The 23,128-nt window shown below is 40.8% G+C and overlaps 1 protein-coding gene across 2 annotated transcripts in view; it reads right to left on the bottom strand.

Moving 5' to 3' along the window:
- kif21b (kinesin family member 21B) overlaps window positions 1-23,128 on the bottom strand; it is a 217,739-nt gene that overhangs the window by 183,453 nt on the left and 11,158 nt on the right. For both annotated transcript variants that reach the window (XM_069941774.1, XM_069941776.1), the window contains exon 2: window positions 11,138-11,246. In XM_069941774.1, coding sequence (XP_069797875.1) covers window positions 11,138-11,190 — 53 coding nt within the window. In that variant the 5' untranslated portion in view covers window positions 11,191-11,246. The remainder of the gene's footprint in view (window positions 1-11,137; window positions 11,247-23,128) is intronic.

Below are 23,128 nucleotides of genomic sequence, written 5' to 3'. Positions count from 1 at the left end.
ATTGATATTTTTCATCCAAATCAATCAGAGAGCTCAGAACACTGATCCCTGCAGAACATCACTGGCTACAGACCTTCAGTCAGAAAAACAACTCCTCTGTCTTCTTTAACCAAACAAATATTGTATGCAAATGACCATGGATCTAATGAGCAACCTTGCCAAAAGCAAGCTATTGAGACCCTCAATTTATAATCAATAAATTATTGTTGAAGTTGTCAGGCCACATGTTTAAGTGGGCGGCATGGTTAACATGGCAGTTAGCACAATGGTATTGCAGCATCTTGTATGCTCTCCCTATTTCAGCGTGGTTTCCTCCATGTGTTCTTGCTTCCTCTCACCCTTTAACAACTTACAGGATCGTAGGTTAATATAATGACATTGATGGTTATATACCCTTCTGCAGTACTGCGGTAAAACTTCAGTTTATATGACATGTTCAATTCCCAAAGCAGTGTTTAGATCCACAACCTCAAAGTCAGAGGTGAAAATACTTCCTTTGAATTATAACTGCTTTTATGGGTGTGATTCTTGTAACTGAGGTCTCCTCTATAAATCCCATCTTGTATCATGAGTAAATTTAATCTACAGGCATTCTTTGTCCATAATAGAGCATTTCTGGGTATTCATTTGATTCAGATAATTCCAGGAGGTAATTATCTCACCAGAGACATCCCAGTCACATGATCTACCAATGATGGTACACCTCCTCAATAACTCATGATTCACTTGTGCTTTTTAAAAAAAACACCATCTCCATTATCTGGAATCTCTTATGGTCTGTGCTTGAAATGGGACTGACGAGGCGCAGTGCTCTGCCGAATGGTATTCTCTAGGATTTGTACGAAAAATACAAATGATTTGGTGTTAATGAACAGACAAAATAGTATAGTATATTATTAAAGTTTTCCTATTTAAATCCTTTCACGTTGATATATTTGGAATGGAGTAGTTGTGGACAATTTGAGTATAAACAGTATTATCAAGTCAGAATGCCTTGTACTGGTAATTAATTTGCAGCTTTTGCACTATTTTCCCATTGTTGACAGTCCCAGGCTTGCCAAACTCTCCAGCATGGCTCATCACAATTCAACAAAGAATGAATTGTTCCAAGCCTCAAGCTTTCTCTGTCTGTTATACAAACTCCAGTTCTGAACAAACTCTGCTCCCAATTATCATAACATTGTGAATTCAAAGCATGACTTGCTCCTACAAAGTTCACACTACAGTATTCATCTTCTGATCATTGTGAGATAGATTTTTTTTTTAAAAAATGGATCAGTTTCACAATAGTCGGTCATTTAATTTCTGCTACATTTCTTGCTGGTGTTTCACTAAATAAGTGCAGTGTACTTTTCTTCATGTTTTGAACTGTGGGTGTTCCTGCATGAATATTCAAAGCATACATTTTGAACGCTGGAAGTGAAAGAGCAGGGATGGTCTTTGAATACAGTAAAGCTTTGGTGTTCCTTTGGCTTGGCCTTAACCAGTGGGGGGGAGAAAAAAAATCAGAATGAAACACAAAAGTCTGCAGATGCCGTGGTTGTAGTAAAAAAAAACACACTGAAATGCTGGAGGAACTCAGCAGATCTTTCAGTATCCATAGGAGACAAAGATATATTGCCAACATTTTGGGGCTGAGCCATTCTTCAAGCAATAAGCAGAATGAGCCAAAATAAAAAAAAATTAAAAATCAGGAAATCTCAGAATACAGTGCTGGCTGGAGGAGGAATCCAGACCAAGAAAAGGTATTCATTGAATATGATCAGGGGAGAGGCAAGAATTCAATTGTAAAAATTCAATTTGGTACATAGTCAATCTCAACTTTAAAGCAATAGACTTAATATCCCCTAATAAAAATAACATTGGATCAAATGGTAAACTTACTTTTAATGCTCGCTTCAAAAACGATTCAACTTGTGACCAAAAATTTTTAACCTTAGAGCAAGTCCACACTGCCATTATTGTTGATAAAAAGATGCGCATTTGTAGCTTGGTGGATATCAATGAAACTGCAGTTACTACCCAACAGAAATGTGGAATTTTGGGGGGGGGGGGGGGATGGTGCAGTCATAACTGATGATGACTAGGATCAAATCACAAAGCAGAGTGCAGGTAAAACGCTAGTTTTAATAGACTAATATATACAGCTAGGTCTTGCCTCTGTGCAAGCCTAGGCCAGAATAAGGGAGGGATGGGTCTCCACCGGTTTATATATGCAAGGTCACCAGGTGAGCCACCTGGTGACCTAGTGGTGTAATAAAGTACCACCACAATAACATTAATCTGTAGATTTGAGGGCAGAACACAAAATACTGGAGAAACAACTGCAGGTCACACAGCATCCATGGGAAATAAAGGCAACATTTTGGGCCTGTGATAGTACAGATTCTATCACCAATGTGTATATGTACTGTGATTGGCTGAGAGTGTAGCCACACCTACTGGTGGGTCTTAAAGGATTGCTCCTAGCCAGACCAGGTCATTCTGGACTGGTCGACCTACTTGTGATATGCTCCAGTCTTTTATTTAATAAAAGCCTTGGTTTGGATCAACAAGTCTTTGGTTCTTTCGATGCGCATTACAGGGCCCAAGTCCCTTGTCAGGAAATGTCAAGTTTCTCCAGCACTTCTGTGTCCTGCACTGGACCCCATCACCAGCAGGTTTTCTTATTTACCCAGATTTGATGGAACGTTATTGTAGTTGAGTTCAGAATTTCAACTGGCACACTTTCTTCAACTTAACACAGCTGAACACATATCTCCCACATTATTTGCTGATAGACTGGTTCCCAATTAAATTCTGACAGCTTCTGCTGCTTTTTGAGGCAATTTAAAGTTGCTGAGATCAGCAGGGAATAACATAGCAGGTGCTAAGGAACTTTGTCTTGCCGTTAAACTTACACACAAATCAGTTGCCTGAAGACTGGCACACATTACTAGAAAAGGACTTGGAGAATGAGACACACACAGTTTTTCAGTAAAATGAGTCAAATGCATACGATTCTGTGCAACGATGGTTGTGGTAGATTGGCTGTCAGCATATGCAAGCTATGAAATGAAGGTCTCGGCATGACACAGGCCAAGGTGTCAGGGTCCATTGGTACATCGGAATGTTTGGTGCCACCCCCTGGTTGGCAGCAACATTTGAAGAATCAATCTTTGGCTTGGCTTCGCGGATGAAGATTTATGGAGGGGGTAAAAGTCCATGTCAGCTGCAGGCTCGTTTGTGGCTGACAAGTCCGATGCGGGACAGGCAGACACGGTTGCAGCGGTTGCAGGGGAAATCAATAGTTGATATGCAACTCATTGAATGATAAACTTCCTCAAATCATAAATATCAACAACCTCACACTAAACATCACCAAAAAGCTGATCGTTGACTTCAGAAGGGAAAAACAGGTGTACGACTGATCATCGGGGGAACCTGAGGTGGAGAGGGTGATCAAATTCTTGAAGGATCTTTCCTGGACCTAACGCACAAATGGCATCGTGAAGAAACCACATCAGCGCCTCTACCTCCTCAGGAGTTTGTGGAGGTTTGGTACGACATTGCAAACCCTGAAAAATTTTTGCAGACGTGTGGTGGAAAGGGTGTTGACTGGCTTCATCATGGTCTGGTACAGGGACACCAATACCACAGTGCAAATCCCTGCAAAAGGTAATGGACGCAGCCCAGGACATCACAGGTAAAACCATTGAGATTATCCACAGCAGAAATCATCAAGGATCCACACTACCCAACACATGCTCTGTACTTGCTGCTACCATCAGGGAAAAGTTATAGTTGCCACAAGATTTGCATTGCCAAGTTCAGGAACAGCTGCTCCCCCTCCACCAAGAAACTCAATCAGAAACTTATTTAAGGACTTTTACTTTTGCACTTTATTGATTGTGCAATACAGAGATAGAAAAACAGTCTGTTTATATTTCTTTATGTGTACAGTTGAATCAGTTTTTCTCTGCACTGCCAATAAGTGGTAATTCTGCATTGCCCACAGGAAAAAAAAAATCTCAAGGTTGTATGTAATGTCATGTATGTACTCTGACAGTAAATGTCAAATCTGAAATCAGAATCGTTGCTAAGACTAGTAGTTAATGGGATATAGCCACTGAAGGATGCATTAACAGCCATTACCCTACACTGAGCTAACACCCTCAGGTCATGAAACAGTGCCCCATGGCTATCTCCTCTGCATATCTGTTTGTGGAATGCCTGGCACCCTGAGCCAATAATCAGCTCTTTCACTTTGCATCTCCTCCTCCAAGGCCTCCAAGAGAACATATCAGAGGTAAGTTTTTAAAAAAAATACAGAAAGTGGTGGGTGCCCAGAACAAACTTCAGATAGTAAAAGAAAAACTATTAATTACTCAACATGTTTTGGATCAAGGGAGACAGGGGGCTATCTTCTAACTTTGTGTTATTTTAGCCTCCTCAAGAAAATAAAACAAATACTACTAACAGCAGGAAATCTGTTCCACCAGATTATTTTTCTCATGTGACAATGACAAATGTCCAAATCCTTCCTCAGAGAGGACCACCTCCAGTTCAACTGACCTGAAATTCTATGACATAACTAAAATGGAAAGAAGAATCAATGCTTGTAATTAAAGAACTGGTATACACATTTCAGATATGGCATCAAACACATCTCACACAAAAATGTGAATACTTTGAAACTGTCCACTGAATTGATTAAATAATAGAGCAGTGGGAAATCTACCACTGAAAATAGCATTCTATTTGCATCTTTATGTAGCAAACCTTAATCCCGCCAGAGAGACGTAAATAACTTCACTATTACCGTATTATATTCCTTCAGCTCATGAATAATAAAAGAGCAATCCTTCAAGCACTCTATTAATTTGTCAGTGATGGCCACATGCTGTAGTATTCTGTTACGACAAAGAATAGCTCGTCTCCCAAATGAAATGTGCCCCATGTAAATGAGTCTTTAGGGAGGAAGGAGAATGGAATAAGGGCAGTGTCATTCATTTAATTTTATTGAAATGCTGATCTACGCAATTTAATCTATCCTGAAGAATTTCATAAGGTTGCTAAGAATAATGAGAAAGCTCAAGAAAGACTGAGATACCCATAACCAAATACTTCAGGATAATCAAGAGCAGATACAGTAAAAAAAAAAGCCATGGTCTCTGGAATTCAAGCAAGTGGCAGCCGCAAACAAATGGGGAAAAAAATTAAGGAAAATAAATTTAAAGAAATAAGAATAGAATAACAAGTAAAAATATATGCAAGTTTAAATTTGTAAAAGTAAATATTCTCTGAAGTAACATATAAACCTTTGGCGAAGATGGGAGCAAATATTCAGCCAGCCTTGGTCCTATTTTGCTTGTAGCAGTCGTTGTAGCAACGGCATCATCCAGGATGAAGAGCTGGTTGATGCCACTAGGCGGGGTGACTTTTTTTTAATTTATAGTTTTACAGACTCGTATTAGCTAGTTGTTAGAGGGGAACAATCCTCCCCTTTTACAATGGGGTAACTCTCATATCCCTGCTTAGAGCTGCAGGGGAGGCTCTTGTTCATCTTTTTGCAGCTCCCTAGATGTAGTGAGGAGGGGAGGTAATTAAATATTTTCAAAGAATGTGGCTAAAAATAAATATATGTTCATGCAAGTGAATTTTGTTCAGTGTAATTACAGTATATTACTATCTTTTAAGCAGTTTATTATTAATAATAAGGTGTGTTCATTACGCATTATAAGAGTAAATCTCAAGCAACCAGAAAATAATACACTTATCCGGCATCTAACAATCCACTGAGATGCCGGATAGCAGGGTTTTTAAATATGTTTATGACAAACGTGTTCCACCAAATATATATTGAAATGAAACACAACACACTGATTATTGGGTTCCAATTTTTTTTCTATTAAGGATAAATGAAAGGAAACACCATTTATAAAAACTCAAGATTAAGTAAATTTGAATTATAATGATAATTCTGTGAAAACTTGCTCCTGTCAATTAGAGCAGCCATTCTTAATGGGGGTCATATGGCCCATTAAGGGAGGGTCATGGACTGAAGTCCTAAATATTTTTATTTTTTTTTATATTATGTAGTCAGTTGGAAAGAAGTATGGAAGAAAACAACTAAACTTGACTACTTCACAGGGAAAGCCACCCATAAACTTTGAGTAGCAAAAAAGGTTGAAAATTGCTGGCTTAGATGGACTTCCAATGCCTTAATCTTTGGTTGCCAAATTTGCTTGGCCTCATTTTCCAGTATAACAGACTGTAATGTAAAATCTGATTTCTGAAATTATCTTGCAAAACAATTTATTCCACAAGTTACTTTCAACTGCAAAAAATACGATTTCTCATTTATACATTTTCATTGATGAAATTCTATTCCCTTGATCTCATTGCTTCTCATTCCATTACTGAATCCTTAGGTTTTGTTTCCATTGAATTCTATCCCACATCTTTAATCTTGAATGATTTATCTCAAAGTAAGTTTTCACATTTTTTGATTTATGGAAATTTGTGTTCAACACTAACATCAAATTAAGATAATTGCAGAAAACTTAAGGGGCTTGCACCATATCCAAGACTGAGTCTCAACGTGGATAAAGTGGAGGAAATTATTAGACTTCAGGAGGACCAGGAACAGACCACTACACATCAACAACTCTGTAGTAGAGATCACCAAGTTCCTCGGAGTTCACTTGTCTAGTGACCTATCATGAACAGATAACATCTCACTTGTCAGGAAAGTGTAACAGAGACTGTACTTCCTGAGAAGACTGAAGTGGGTAAGGCTACCGGTCGCCATTATGTCAACCTTCTACAGGAAGTCAATCAAGAATGTTCTGAGTGGCTGCATTACAGTGCAGTACGGTTGCTGCAGAGAAATGGATTGGAGGTTAATCTACAGACCACTGGAGTCTCCCTCCCTGCCATCAGCATAATCTACTAAATCGTTGTCTGAAGCAGGTGAGCAAAATCATTGAGGACCCCATCCACCTTGCAAACAGCAACTTTCAGCTGCTCCCATTGGGAAAGAGGTACAAGAGTATCGGAGCAGGACCACCAGTCTGAGGAGCAGCTTCTTCCCTCAGGCGTGAGAATGCTGAATGACCAAAGGATCTGCTCACATTAACCATCTGTAACCCTCATATTTACCAAACAATATTTATTTATTTGCATGTATGAATATTTGTCCTGCACGTGTATTGTTTGTCTGTATGTGTGTTATGTCTGGTTGTGAGTCTGCATGCTTTGCACCGAGGACTGGAGAATGCTGTTTCATTGACTCGTACTTGTGCAATTGGATGTCAATAAACTTGACATGCAACAGTTGCTTGTTTTCATTTTCCAATGAGAGCATTAGAGAATTATTGTGAGTACAAGAACTTTGAGGATCTTGGCACAGGGAAAACGATTAATGCTTAAACAACCCACCCACATTGCCTGTCATGAAACAGTTACACTGCACGACAAAATCTTCAGGAACATCACTAACCCGAGTTGGCAACAGTGTTGCCATCTAAACATTTGATGTTAAATAGGACTGCACCCCAACCAGGGATGTTAAACTTGTTCACGTAGCCACAGAGATGAGGCAAGATGAAGGGCATGAATGGCAATGTCATGGTTAGAGATTGTGATGCCGCTCTGGGCTGTACAGCTCCACAACAGCAAGGTGTAGGATGATGAGCAAGCCATAGGGAATAATATACTTAAGTAAAAGAAAATAGCTTCAAATTTTATGGTAGAAGGATAAATGTTTGTAAAAATGTACTGAATATGACACTAGAAGTAAATCACAAAAACTCTCTAGACATTGTGGTTGAAGTAAAAACACAAAATGCTGGAGTAGCTCAGCAGGTCAAACAGCATCCTTTATGTCGCAAAGTCTACATGATGTCTACAAATGCTGCATAAAGGACACTGTTTGACCTGCTGAGACACTCCAGCATTTTGTGTTTTCACTTGAATACGAGACACTTGGATTTTGTGGTCAAAATATCAAAACGAGAACGACGACTCCTTTGCATCTCTCCAAGGATGTGATTGTTTCTTGGCATTTTGTGACCAGCAGTTTTTCTCCAAATGCCAGTTACACAGTCAGATGGAGGTCAAAGTTGCTGTGCTGATATTGTGATAGAATTTCATGAATGGGTGACACCGTTTAAATGTCAGTTGCACAAATATGGATCCCATATGAAGCTGTGTCACCTTATTTCAAGATGGTGTAACTTTTCTCAATTTCTTTGCAGACAAAATCAATTTTTGCAAAATTAGTCTCTTTTAAAAAAAAGCAAGAGATAATTTATCCAATTTCTAGTATGTCCTTCCAACTTTCCTTTTTTTAAGTGTATGTAGCAAAGATGTCCAAGTGTGCTTTGAATCTCCCTCACTAATATCTTAGAAGCATCATGCTATGGAATTATCAAGGTGGAGAGTATAAAGAGGCCAAGAGAATGAACTCCTGCCATTTTTAATCAGACATTATACAGCATGCTAATTCTAGATTTTGGAATTACTACAAAAGTTCACAAAACTTTCACCCTTCCATTATTTAAATAAATTTTTGCTGTTAACTTATGTCACTAAATATCACATCAAGGAAGAATTTCATATTCCATATAAGAGCTGTCTAATAATCTAAAAGGGAAAAAATAGATTGAATTAGAAGTCATTTGGAGATGACTGATTTGTAGGCCATAACTTTTGATCTCAAAGCAGAGGGAAAAAAAAATTAGATCAGGGAAGCCTGTTGAATCTTTGAGTCAGTGATGTCATTCCAGACTCACGGCGAGTTCTTGGAGAAGGACACCTCACAGGGATTCTGCTTCATACTTTCGCAAACTCTCCAGATTCCATCATCAGGTCAAGTCTTCCTCGTGCATCACGTTATCTTGTCAACCTTGAAGTAAATAAAATCAAACTGCCCGAAAGGATGATTCATTATGATCAATTACCATATTTTTCCCCCAAGGTCTGATAACTTTATGACAGATAATTAAAAGTGTTGAAAGAAAGTGTTGCAGAAAATTCAATATATATTTTTTAAAGTGCTTAAGATTTTTCTCCCTTACTGCTTAAAAGCGCACAGTACAATATCACTATTTTATTTTAAAATTTAGACATACAACACAGTAATGAGCTCTTTTGGCCCATGAGCCCAAGCCGCCCAATTACACCCAGTTACTCTTCAACCCTGGGACATTTTGAATGGTGGGAGAAAACCTGAGTGCCTGGAGAAAAATCATGCTGACTTGGGGAGAACATACAAATTCCCTTACAGACAGCATGAGATTCGAACCAAAGTCTCTGGCACTGTAACATCATTGCACTGCAACGACCGCAACACTAACCATTCTGCTCCTTTTTATTGAATCAATATTTATTCAATCCTGGGGAATTCAGGGGAACTCGAGGGAGGTACGGCACAGCTTCTCCTGACCCCTGCTCTAAGCATCTAACTTCCCAATGACAGAAACAATTTTAAATGTATATGTAATTGACTATGCAGAAATCTGTTGGCTGAAAAGGACAGCTAAAAGTTACAGCCAGACAGGAGCCAACCAATGTAAACAGGGTTGTGCCAGCTGGAGCCTGAATGGTAGCTATCACTCTCAAGGTCAGGAGGTATTGCATAAATGAACAGTATGGATATTCAGCATTTTTTACACTTGCTTTAGTCATAATTGCATCACTTCCATGAATATTGTTATAACAACATATGCTTGGGGAAAAACTGAAAGCAGGTCATCAACCAATGTATTTGTTATTTATGTGGTTTATTTATATCATAGTCTGTAAAGGGAATGCTGTATTTAATCTTATTTCAAGATGCAAAGTATTGAATCAGCAGGAACACATTTAAAATTTAGACATACAACACAGTAATGAGCTCTTTTGGCCCACAAGCCCAAGCTGCCCAATTACACCCAGTTACTCTTCAACCTTGGGATATTTAGGTACTGTCTCCATAGGTGATTCCCGAAATCTGCCAGTTTGAATGGTGGACATCGGCTCTGGCTGTTGGGGAATATTCCAATCTCTATCCAAGCCTGACTGCATGCAAATCTCAGCCAGCACATATTTTTTGCAAGTTACCTGTGGGATTTCCCCGTGCTTTTTCTTCTCAGGCTGCCGTTGCCCACTGAGGGCTCTGGGTCTTCCACTCGGCAAGTTTAATTTGACAGGCAGAAGCAAAAAAAAAAATTCATCTTCCTGGATGCAAGTCACAACAAGCAGTCAGGGAGAGAAATTGGACAGAACTATTACAGCCAGATGGTGACTGGTTTCATACGTGCAAGTAGAGGGGAGCATTGTGGAGACAATGGCCTGGTTCCTGGTCTCAACACCCATGGTCTCTACCTGCTCAGCTGTCAAACAAACTTTAATTCTTTTAAAGCATCACTGACAGATATTGACAATTATTCAAAAAGATTTAATTTTTTTAAAATCAAATTAATATTCTAAAATGTATTGAAATAAGAAATGGACTTTAATGAAATTTACCTTTGCTAACAGAGTTGGTATTCCATAAGTTGCTATGAAACAGTCATGACAATTGCCAATTGGTCTTATCCTATTATTGGTTTTGCCCCCTTCCTTTCCAACATTTATCTGATGCTGAAAGCTACCACTTTTCTCTTTCTGACAAAGGATCTCGGATCTGAAAGATTAACTGTTTCTCTTTCTGAAGATCCATGACGCTGACCACCAGTTATCAATCATCAATTCTCATCTCCTGGGATAGATGTTCTGAGAAATGCTGTAAGTATAGGCTAAAGTGAAAATGCTTTGTGCATTTAACTCAACATCATCATACAAGTTATGGTTTACACAGGGGTTATGCGACCCCAAATAATCAAGTACTGGAGAATAACCACATGAATAACTTAAAAGAAAAAACAGACAATGTAAGCTATGTTTAGACCACACTATGAGTAGTGTGTTCAATTCTGATTGCCTCATTACAGGACGAATGTAGAAGCTTCAGAGAGGGTGCAGAGAAGATTTACCAGGAGGTTTCCTGCATTGGAGAACATGTCTTATTAAGCAAGGTTGACTGAGCTAGGTCTTTTCTATTGGGAGCAACAAAGGATGGGAAGAGACTTCATAGAGGTATACAAGATTAAACTTTTCCGTGGATTGTCACCTTGTCACGGTGGAGAAGCTTATGCGCTCCTGAGATCCCGAGAGTGATGCCATCTGGAGCTACATTCCTGGTTGGGCCATCCATGGTGGTAAGATCGAAGGTGAGGTGCCTAAAAAAGAAAAATCCAACCAAGACCTCAATGGTGGAACAGGCGGATGAAATTACTTTGAACTCAATGGCTGTGAAGGCAGATGAACCCTGCAACAAATCCATCAGCTCTAAATGTCATGGTTTTCATTCCATGATTCCTGTGGTTGGTTGATTTGCCAACTTCATCCCTTTTCAATGAGGAAACTACACTTCCTTCCTTAGAAAAAAGAATGTTGAATCCTGGTTAGTTACATTTTACTTTGAGCCTGTTTCATCATTATATTAAATATTGAAACACCATCACAAATGAGCATGCCCAGCCTACTTTGGGATGCATCACAGATTTAGGTCGCAATGATTAGCATTCAAATTCTTCCTGGGTATGCATCTCATAAATTCATTTTTGATGGCAGCTAAAAGAGTTTTGGAATTGTCCATCCCAGTCAAAGTTAACCACATTTCTTCTTCTTCTTTGGCTTGGCTTCGCGGATGAAGATTTATGGAGGGGGTATTAATTAACACAAAATTCTAAAGTAATATCGTAACGTTCCATGAATCTTCTAGTAACGTCTGACATCTAACAGTATGAAAACCTATGATAAATGGTCCAAAAGAAAAATCGGAGCCCCACTCACCCACCTGCCATACCAATTAACACAGGCCATCTACTTCACCAACCACGTGAAACCACCCGTGCATGCGCCAACCGTCCAAAGTGAATACTACATGTGCGCTGGAAGTGACATGGTGCTGGAGCAGTCTCCAGATCCTGGAACACTGCCAATGCCTTTAGTTTGTTTGACTGTGGGTGACAAAATCTATCCATTTATATTTCAGCAAGGTTTTGAGTATCAACTGAAACCACATTCATTTTTTTGCTATAGTTTAACCAGCAAGTATTTGATCCTGTTCATGACAAATACATTAATATCACACAAGAACAGAGTTTATTGCCAGTACAGCAATCTGATGTGCAGAGAGACAAGGCCCTTTCAGGCAAACCCTCCACCTTGAGGCCGGCGACAGAAACGGATTGAAAAGTACAGACTCACCTTTTGGTTGGCAGCCCTAAAAGGTCCACCTGAAAGGGCAGAGGCACCACGTAGCATGCTCCGGAGCCCATGGAGGACGGCCAATTGGAGCCGTAGCTTCACCTGCTGACGTGGCATCATTGAAGCACTGACAGTAGTGCGAAGTAACACTTGAAGGTCCAATGATGCACAGGCATGCAGCGTGGAGACCAGTGTGTATCCAAATTGGTGAACTAACTACATATCTGCATTTAAGTGACCACAGGTATCCCAAGATGTTAATTTGGTTGCGGTCACCTCACATCTTGTCGGCGGCACTCCTGTGTCTCGGGCTGATGATGTCACTACGACGTCATCAGCTCGCCCCCAAGCAGCGGCTTATAGCGGCTGTACATTCAGGCGTGTCAGCAGAGCGCTGGGCTCCGCCGATTATCCCTCCCAGAGGAGGGTTGGTATTGGCGCCTTGGAGGTGCTCTGGGCACATTCAGGCATGTAGGTATTTAGCTGCAAGGGGTTAATCTGTGGCTTTATACGGTCGGGGGGGGGGGTGGGTGTTGGAATGGTTTAGGCCACCTGAAAGGGCCTATAATTAGATTTTTCTCACATGGTACAATAAAAACAGAAAATCCTGGAAACATTCAGCAAGTCAGACAGCATCGATGGAAAAAAAAAGTTAATATTTCTAGTCTGAGTCCCTTTAGCAGAATTAGGAAAGAGAGGTAAATGTGGTCTTGATATTTTTTTTGTTCTCAGTTACAATGCTGCAAAGGTGTTTGAAGCCTGGTTTAGATGCAAGCCAATAAACACAGTCTCATTGCCTTACATGAAGTGCCCTCCCCCTTTTTAATTTCAAAATTTATTATTGCTTGTAATGCGCATTAGAACAGGTTTTCTGAAGACTGGTTCTCATTGTATTGATGCCACACATATCCACATATTTCCACAATCCCAAATAATCTCCAATATCCTGCATCTTTCTTTTGATTTTGTTTCTCACGTGCCAGATGAACACCGAATACGTCCACATGGAAAAGGAATTGGAGTGGGCCATTCAGCTCTTTGAGCCAGTTTTATGTGTGAATAGATCATGGCTGATCCAACTTGCTGCTCTGCCCCCAAAACATTTCATTTTCCTTTACTGTTTAAAAATGCTTCCATCTCAACTTTAAAAATATTCATGGATTCAGTCATCAGAGCTATCTGGGGAAAAGAAATTCCTAAGACTCAGCTTTCTGAAGGAAAATAACCTTATTACTTCTTAATCTTTAATGGGCCCTCCACACCATCTGTTTCCATGTCAGAATCATCCTCCCAGCACCTACCTTGTAAAATCCCTCAAGAATCCTTTACGCAACAATAAAATTACCCATCTTCTTAATTTCATTGCGTGGAGACCCAACCTGTTCAATCTTTTCTCAACATCCTGGGATTATAATAAATCTTCTTTGAACTGCCTCTGATGACGATATATTTGGCCTGGTTGAAGGGAACCAGAATTCTACCAGGACTTTAGATGTGGTTTCAAGAATGTCTTGTATATTTGCAGCAAGATGTCACTATATTTTTACTCCAATCATTTGAAATGGAAAAAAAAAGTCTTCTATTAGCTATCCCAATTACCTGCTCTAAGAAGCTACTAGTTTCCTGTATTTCATGTACAATAATCCCCAAGTCTCTTTATGCTACTAGCAAAGATACAAAACCAACATTTCGGGCTTGAGCCCTCCAACAAGGTATGAACAAATGTAGGCAGGCAGCCAAACACAATTGTTCAAACCTTGAAGGGATCAAGCCCAAAACATTGGTTTTATATCTTTTTCTTTGTCACATAAAGGATATTGTTTAACCTGCTGAGTTTCTCCAGCATTGTACTTTTACTTTAATCACGGCACCTGCAGACTTTAGTGTTTTATTCTTAAATAATGATCTGTTTTATCATTCTTTCTTCTAAAGTAAACTTCATATTTTCTTGCATTCATGCTGTTCAGTGCCCACTCACTTAACCCATCTAAATTGCTCTCTAGACTGTTGCCATACTCCTCACAATTTTTGCCCTCCCCCAACTTTTGTATCATCTGCAAATCTGGTTATGGTACATTCACTTCCTTCCTCCAAATCATTAATGCATGCTGGTTACATTTTGCCAACCTGAAAATGACCATCTTTTCCCCCCCAATCGTTGCTTCTTGTTAGTCAATCAGCTCTTTACTCATGCCTATATAATCACTCCACAGCAGGAGCTGTCATCTTCTAAAGTGATATTTTGAATGACACCTCGATGAGTGCTTTTGGAAAAATTCAGCTGCATTATATTTACCTGCTGCTTCCTCAAAGAACAATACTTTTGGATAGGATTTCTTTTCGGTGAAATCATATTGCCCTTGTTTGTTCAGAATTCGGCTTGCTAAATTTTCTACTCTTTCCTCCTTCCCTAGCAAGGTAGATAAATGTAAAGCTTAAATCAGTGGTTTTCATACTTTTTGTTCCACTCACATACCACCTTAAGTAATGTGGGTGAAAAGAAAATGTTTGCTAACCACCATTTTAATCATACCTAATTGACTAGTCAAGTGCACATTTTCATTACTCCAAAGGAAACGGGCCAATTACACTTTTTCCTCAAGCAAAATATTTTAGGGTTGGGTCTAGAGCAGTAGTTCTCAACCTTTTTTTCCTCCATATTCACACACCACCTTAAGTAATCTCTTACTAATCACAGAGCACCTATGGCATAGGGCAGGTCAGACAGCATCCATGGGTAGAAATGGTCAGTCACATTTTGGGTCAGAACATTTGTGAAGGCCAAAAAAAGCAAAATTACACATGAAAAGGGAAAGAAGGTGGGGAGGTTCCAAGAGACTATCAGGCAAAGTGTGTGAGAGGTTTAAAAAAAATGGAAAGATAAGGAAGGGTGAGAAGGCGGAAAAGAAAAGCTAGAGAGAAAATATTGAGTACATACTACAAGCCCATAAGATATAGGCACAGAAGTTGGCCACTCAGCACATCGAATGCACTTTGCCATTCTGTCATGAGCTGATCCATTCTCCCACTCAGATCTGTGCCCCATAACACTTCCAACCTTTGTGCCATCTGAAAACTTACTGACCCATCCCTCCACTTCTTCATTGAGGACAGAAAAGATCCCTGTGAAACTCAATTAGTCACTGACCTGCAGGCAGAATATATTCCATTTACTACTATCCTCTGCTTTTTGGAGACAAACCAAGGTTCTATGACTTTCTGAAGAAATCTACCACGGGGAACCTTGCCAAATGCCTTACTAAAATTCATGTACACCAAATCTAACTTCATCAATTTCTTTTGACACTTCCTCAAAATCTCAATTAGGCTGGTAAGGCATGATCCACCCCTCACAAAGCCACGCTGACTATTCCTGAGAAAACGATACTTCTCCAAATGCTCATAAATCCTGCCCCCAAGAATTCTCTCCAATAGTTGGCCCACCACTAATGCAATACTCTCTGGTCTACAATTCCCAGCATTTTTCCTCTTACCTTCTTTAAACAAGGTGTCCACATTTGACATTCTCCAATCCTCTGGTACCTTCCCTGTGGCCAGGGAGAACACAAAGATAATTTCCAATCCCCCAGCAAACTCTTCCCTTGTTCCCTGTAGTAATCTTGGGTATATCTCATTTGATCCCATGGACTTCTCACTCTTAATGTTTTTAAACAGGTCCAGCATTTCCTCCTTCTTAACCTCAATGTGCTCCAGCACACAAACTTGTTCTACGATGACATCAAATTGACCAAGTTCCCCCTCTCTGATGAGCACTGAAGCAAAGTATTCCTTTAGAACCTCCAGGCACATTTCCACCTTTATCCTTAAGTGGCCCACCTTCACTCTCGACATCCTTCTGATCTTCACATATACATAGTATGCCTTAGGGTTTTCATACATCCTACTTGCCAATGGATTTTTGTTCTTCCCCACCCTCTTCTAGCTCAAAGTACTTTCTTAAGTTCCTTCCTGGCTACCACATAATTCTCATGAGCCCTTTCTGACATTTACTTCCTAAATGTCTGTATGCTTCCTTCTTCCTCACAAGTAGCTGACTCATCTCTTGTCAACTACATTTCCCTTATCCTACCATCTTCTCTCGGTAGGACAAACCTATCCAGAACAATGCTCATGTGGTCCCTAAGCATGCTCCACATTGCTTCTGTGCTTCCCCACACCCCCTCCCCATCTGTTCAGAATTTACTCTCCCCATTTCCTGCCTAATCCTATCATAATTTGCCCTGCCCCAATTAAACACTTTGCCATTACTTCTAGTCCCATCCTTGTCCATAGCTGCGCTAAAGGTCGGAATTGTGGTCACTCTCACTGAAATACTCCCCGACTGAGTGGTCTGTCACCTGACCAGGCTCATTACATGGTACAAGATCCAGTATGGCCTGATCTCTAGTCAGCTGGTCCACATACTGTGTCAGAAATCCTTATTGGACCCACCTGACGAATTCTGCACCCCCCCCCCCCCCCATCTATCCCTCTTTCAGTAAGGAGCTGCCAGCCAATATTTGGAAAATTGAAGTCTCCCACAACAATAACCCTGTTAGATCTGCACTTTTCCAAAATCTTCCGACTTATCTGCTTCTCAGTCCCAAGGGATATTTAAAGGGCTATAGTCTACCATTGTTCCTGGTAATTTTTAAAATGATTCTCTGCTCATTTCACAGGCAAAGTTTAGGGAAGCAGGTCACACAAGACCATAAAAAGACCAAGAAATGGGAGTGAGAGCAGTTCTTTTGGGATTTCCATTCATGAAAACATTGGCTGATCATTATTGCCACATCCCTTGATTCCTTCAACATTTGATCCTTCACTGACTTTCTGGAGATGACCAATTCTTTAGGGCTCAGGGAACTGGTTCAGGACGTTTCCTCACCAGAGGGAACACTGAATGTTGAAGGACTCTGCATATCCTGGAATGCGATACATTTTTTCCAACTTTTGAGGCATGAGACTTTACGAAGAATTCAAAATATTTCCTTTTTTTCCACCCAACATTGAAATGGTTTCACCTGACCTTTCATCCTCAATTGGTAGATAAACATGCAAAATAATTGCTTTGGTTTACAGCGGATGGAATGAATTTTGTGATGCAGTACAAAACAATACTGAGACTTCATAGCTCATTTAGTGATACCATCAAGCGATTCTCTTCAGTTCAGCACAAGTATATCAAGATTCAATTTACTGTCATGCAATAAAGACAGTGCAATATGACACAGAATTTGTTTTCGTCTGCCGTAAGGCAGATAGATTTGCAATCGGCAGAAACTGCCTGAAGTGCCTCTTACAGTCAGAGAAAGAGAGCCCTCTCAGTGTTGCTGAGTGTCCGTGAATTCACCTCTAGCACTTCTGCATCCCCTTGTGGTCACACAGAGTCCAGTCCAAATGATCAACAGCCTGAGGTCCAGATACAAACCTCTGACGTGATTAGCAACCCTTGAGCGCCCTCGGCACCCTCTCACATCATAGCTCTGACACCCCTTCAGCCAGTCTCCAGCAGTGTGCGTCGACAGCAGCTCACAGCCTGCATGTAGGTGTATTTAAATTGTTCTAAATAATTAATATTCGTTCATTCCCAGACTTTGGTGCTAATTATGACAGTTTCACGTAATCTTGTTGTAAAAGTCACAGCTACCTTTGCATTTTCCCATCATCCTGATTTTTCTTTTCTTACTTTAAACCACAAGTTTCAAATGTTTTGAGATCTGATATTTCACAGTGTTCCTGAAAAGCATTACTCAATTTCCCAGGAGGCTTTTTTTGAAGTTTGGATGACAGCGAGAGAATCATTAGATTTACACTAACAGGAAAATCTCATGCAAAATATCAGCCTTACAAATATGACACAACTAATTATAAGCACAGCTGGAGGCTTCTTAGTACCAAGCATGTTGATGTGACTCCTGAGCTATTAGATATTAAGCTAGCTATCACCAAATTTGTGTGTGATTTAGGCATTAGGGAACACACGTGAACACTGACACTTGATTTATTTTAAATCAGATAGGACTGTCACCAAGCTTTGCCCATTTATTCAGTTGGTAAATTGAATAATAGCAGTGAAAAATATAGAATTATAATCCTTTGTATTTACAGACTTGACAGTATTTAGTGCAAACAAGAGATGTGTTTTTCTCCATTAATTTCACCCCAAAATAGAATTAACCTGAACTTTGCCATTATAATGACAACATAACCTCTCTCTCAGTGGCCAACCATTTCAATTCTGCACCGCACTCCATGTCTGGCCATGACCTCATGCTCTGCGAAACCAAGGTCTCCCGTAAACTGCAGGAGCAACAGCTAATATTCCATCTGGGCACTTTCCATCTGGATGACATCAACATCGACTTCTCCAGTTTTTTCTTCCCCACTCCCCATTCTCCCTCTGTTTCTTGTCTTTTAGCTCTCCACCCCCATCCATTTCCATTCACGGACATTTCTTCACCCCCCCCCCCACCCCTTTTAATGTTGTGCCTGCCATCTCTTATCCAGTTATTACCCCCTGACTGTGGGCTGGTGCTCCTCCCTCAGCCTCTACTTTCCACCATTTTATTCAGGTGCCTGTCTACATTTTCCTCATACCTTGTTGAAAGGCTCAAGTCCTAAATATTTGTTAGGTATCTTACCTTTTCTGTATAAAGTATGCCAAATTTCTCCAGCAGTTTACACCCGCCCCCCCCCCCCCCCCCCCACTTATATAACCTCTCATCTGTGCTCATTCTCATACATGCTCATAGACAGATGCAAGGATGGATCACTGGTTTAAGCAATAGAAACTAGAGGATACTAGAACAGGGCAAGTTTCTTCTTTTATAAAATTGGAAACCCCTCATTTGGGTACTTGAGGAGAGAAAAATACTTGCACTGAGGAAACCTCATTGGTTTTAAGAACATCACTAAACATTCTGGACTAAAAAGGATATATTGCATCAAAACTAAAAGCCAACTATTCAGATCCCTTTTTCAGCCCATTTTATTTTATTTTATTTTTTTAAAACTCCAATAGATCCTTCATTTCCAGTTGGTCCAATTCTTTCTTTAAGCCAGACAACTGACATTCTCTCACAATTTGCTTTTTTTTGCAGTGAGAGTTTTAAATTAAAATTCTGATCTGTAGTTTGGTCATTTGTGTAATGTCCTGTTCTTATTGAAGGTTGATGCCGATCTGTGGTTCATATGACCTGCTGGCCATGCCTATGGATGCCAATAAGCATTCTTTGTTGGGGTGCATTCATGGACGTAATCTTACTCAGTTGATAAGGTGGCACTAGAGAAATTATGAAGAGTGTAAAATATTTCTTTTTATCCCAATATTAAAATATTTATGTGGTATTTCATTGTAATTTGGTAAAATGCGTGATAAGGTTAATAGAATTGAATTACAGCGCCAGCACCTGTTGAGTATAGGAACAAGGATACCTTATTGCAGCTGTACAGGGCCTTGGTGAGACCCCACCTGGAGTATTGTGTGCAGTTTTGGTCACCTTATCAAAGGAAGGATGTTCTTGCAATGGAGGGAGTGCAGAGGCGATTCACCAGGCTGATACCTGGAATGGCAGGAATGACTTATGAGGAAAGATTGCGCAAATTGGGATTGTACTCGCTGGAGTTTAGAAGATTGAGAGGGGATCTCATAGAGACCTATAAAATTCTGGCAGGACTGGACAGAATGGATGCAGATGGGACGTTTCCAATGATGGGAAAATCCAGAACCCGGGGCCATGGTTTGAGGATAATAGGCAAACCATTTAGGACCGAGATGAGGAGGAATTTCTTGACCCAAAGGGTGGTGAATCTGTGGAATTCATTGCCAAAGAGGGCAGTAGAGGCAGGTTCATTAAATCTAATTAAGAGGGAATTAGATCTATTGCTTCAGTATAAGGGTATTAAAGGTTACGGAGAGAAGGCGGGGACGGGGTACTGAACTTTAAGATCAGCCATGATCTCGTTGAATGGCGGAGCAGGCTCAAAGGGTCGAATTACGTACTCCTGCTCCTATCTTCTATGTTTCTATGTTCAAATTTGGCACTGCATTTTCTCCCTGTGTCTGCATAGGTTTTCCCTGGGTCCTCCAGTTAATTGGGGTAATTTGGGTAACACGGGTTCATGGACCAGAAGGGCCTGTTACCGTGTCTAAATTTAAATTAAAAGAAAAATAATTAAGTGTTATACATACAGTGGACTGAAATGAAGGCGGCTAATTGTCGGATTTGAATCTTGCCTCCTCACCACCATCTGGTTGTTATGGCAACATACACAAAAATGCTGCTGCCTCCTGTCAAGACTTGAGGGGGACTGTGCATTTACACCAGTGAAAACTGCTACACAAATACCTTTGTGGCAAAGGCCTTCTGCTCAGCCGAGACAGAGCACCAGATGGTGAAATGCAAATCTTTCTACCGGCCCAGGGAATTCACACCATTATTGCAATTTGTGTCCCACCTTCAACAAATGAAGGTGAAGCAATGAAGGAGCTTCATGGTGCTGTGTGAAGCCCAGACGTCCCACCCTGATGGTTGCATGATTGCAGCTGGTGACTTCACTCATGCCAACCTGAAAACTGCTCCACCATGATTTTAACATCATGTCAACTTTGCCACTCGAAGAGAGAACAGACTGGATTGGGTGCATGCTGACGTCTCTATTGGGTAGAAGACTGCTCCTTGCCCCAGCTTGACTACTCAGACCACATTTCCATCCGGCTATCCCCGGCATACAAAATGGACAAGATCAGTTCATAGGAATACGAGGATATGGCCGGTAGGGATCCAGCAGCACTACAGGACTGCTTTGGGAATCACAGATTGGAGCTACAATGGCAGCATAGACATTGACAAGGACACAAGCTCACATGACAGGCTACTGTAATAAGTGCATTGAGATGTCATAGATAAAATGCTACAAGACCAGGTCTAACCAGTCACTGTAGTTGGATGCAATTTAGGAGATGTCAGGGGTAAGTTTTTTTTTTGAAAAAGAGAGAAATTAGTGCCTGAAATGCATTGCCAGCAGTGGTTTTGGAGGCTGCTGCAAAATAGGGACATTTGAAAGATAATTAGACACATCCGGTACCGCACGGATGGCAGTCTCTTCAATCTGAGGCGCCTGCAAGCTCACACCAAGACACAAGAGAAACTTGTCCGTGAACTACTCTTTGCAGACGATGCTGCTTTAATTGCCCATTCAGAGCCAGCTCTTCAGCGCTTGACGTCCTGCTTTGCGGAAACTGCCAAAATGTTTGGCCTGGAAGTCAGCCTGAAGAAAACTGAGGTCCTCCATCAGCCAGCTCCCCACCATGACGACCAGCCCCCCCACATCTCCGTCGGGCACACAAAACTCAAAACGGTCAACCAGTTTACCTATCTCGGCTGCACCATATCATCAGATGCAAGGATCGACAACGAGATAGACAACAGACTCGCCAAGGCAAATAGTGCCTTTGGAAGACTACACAAAAGAGTCTGGAAAAACAACCAACTGAAAAACCTCACAAAGATAAGCGTATACAGAGCCGTTGTCATACCCACACTCCTGTTCGGCTCCGAATCATGGGTCCTCTACCGGCATCACCTACGGCTCCTAGAACGCTTCCACCAGCGTTGTCTCCGCTCCATCCTCAACATCCATTGGAGCGCTTTCATCCCTAACGTCGAAGTACTCGAGATGGCAGAGGTCGACAGCATCGAGTCCACGCTGCTGAAGATCCAGCTGCGCTGGGTGGGTCACGTCTCCAGAATGGAGGACCATCGCCTTCCCAAGATCGTGTTATATGGCGAGCTCTCCACTGGCCACCGTGACAGAGGTGCACCAAAGAAAAGGTACAAGGACTGCCTAAAGAAATCTCTTGGTGCCTGCCACATTGACCACCGCCAGTGGGCTGATATCGCCTCAAACCGTGCATCTTGGCGCCTCACAGTTCGGCGGGCAGCAACCTCCTTTGAAGAAGACTGCAGAGCCCACCTCACTGACAAAAGGCAAAGGAGGAAAAACCCAACACCCAACCCCAACCAACCATTTTTCCCCTGCAGCCGCTGCAACCGTGTCTGCCTGTCCCGCATCGGACTTGTCAGCCACAAACGAGCCTGCAGCTGACGTGGACTTTTACCCCCTCCATAAATCTTCGTCCGCGAAGCCAAGCCAAAGAAAAGAAAGAAAAGAAAGAAGAAGACACATGGATGCTAGAAAAGGGTTTAAGGTAGGGAAGGTTTAGTTTGTTGAGTATGTTTGTCTATGTCAGCATAACATAGTGGGCTGAAATTGCCTGTACAGTAATGGTCTTTGTGCTATTAACTGCCCATCTTCAAGCTCCTTTATTTTCTTTTAAGAACTCTTAAGGAGGCAAGATTTCAACCCACACAGAACAATGCCACCTATCCAGAATCAGTCCTTGCCTTTCCAAATATACACAAATGTTCATTAGAATTTTCTCCCAACACTTTCCCCGACCACTGATGGAAGCCTCATCTACCTATAACAATGGTCCATCCCTGATGCCCTTCCTAAATAAAAGAACATTAGCCATCTTCTGTCCACCATTCTCACATGTGCTTTCGTTCAAATTAAAGAAAATCCAAGTTTTGGTTTTGGCAGACTAACAATTGTCTCACAAGTTATTAATGGGATTGTAACATTAAGTGTTGATTGCACTGAATTTACTTCCACCCCAAGTTCCTGCCCCAAATTAAATTTCTCTCTTTTTTTTTAAACTTTATTTAAGATTTTATGACATGAATAAAATAGAAAGTTACAGTAAAAAGATTAAACGCAAGATAATAAAAATTACAGTACTACATCGGCAGACTAAATAAACTAAACCCCCCCAATAATTAGT

Source organism: Narcine bancroftii, chromosome 5, assembly GCF_036971445.1.
Source record: "Narcine bancroftii isolate sNarBan1 chromosome 5, sNarBan1.hap1, whole genome shotgun sequence".
Taxonomy (NCBI): domain Eukaryota; kingdom Metazoa; phylum Chordata; class Chondrichthyes; order Torpediniformes; family Narcinidae; genus Narcine; species Narcine bancroftii.
This window is presented reverse-complemented; position numbering and strand designations above follow the sequence as displayed.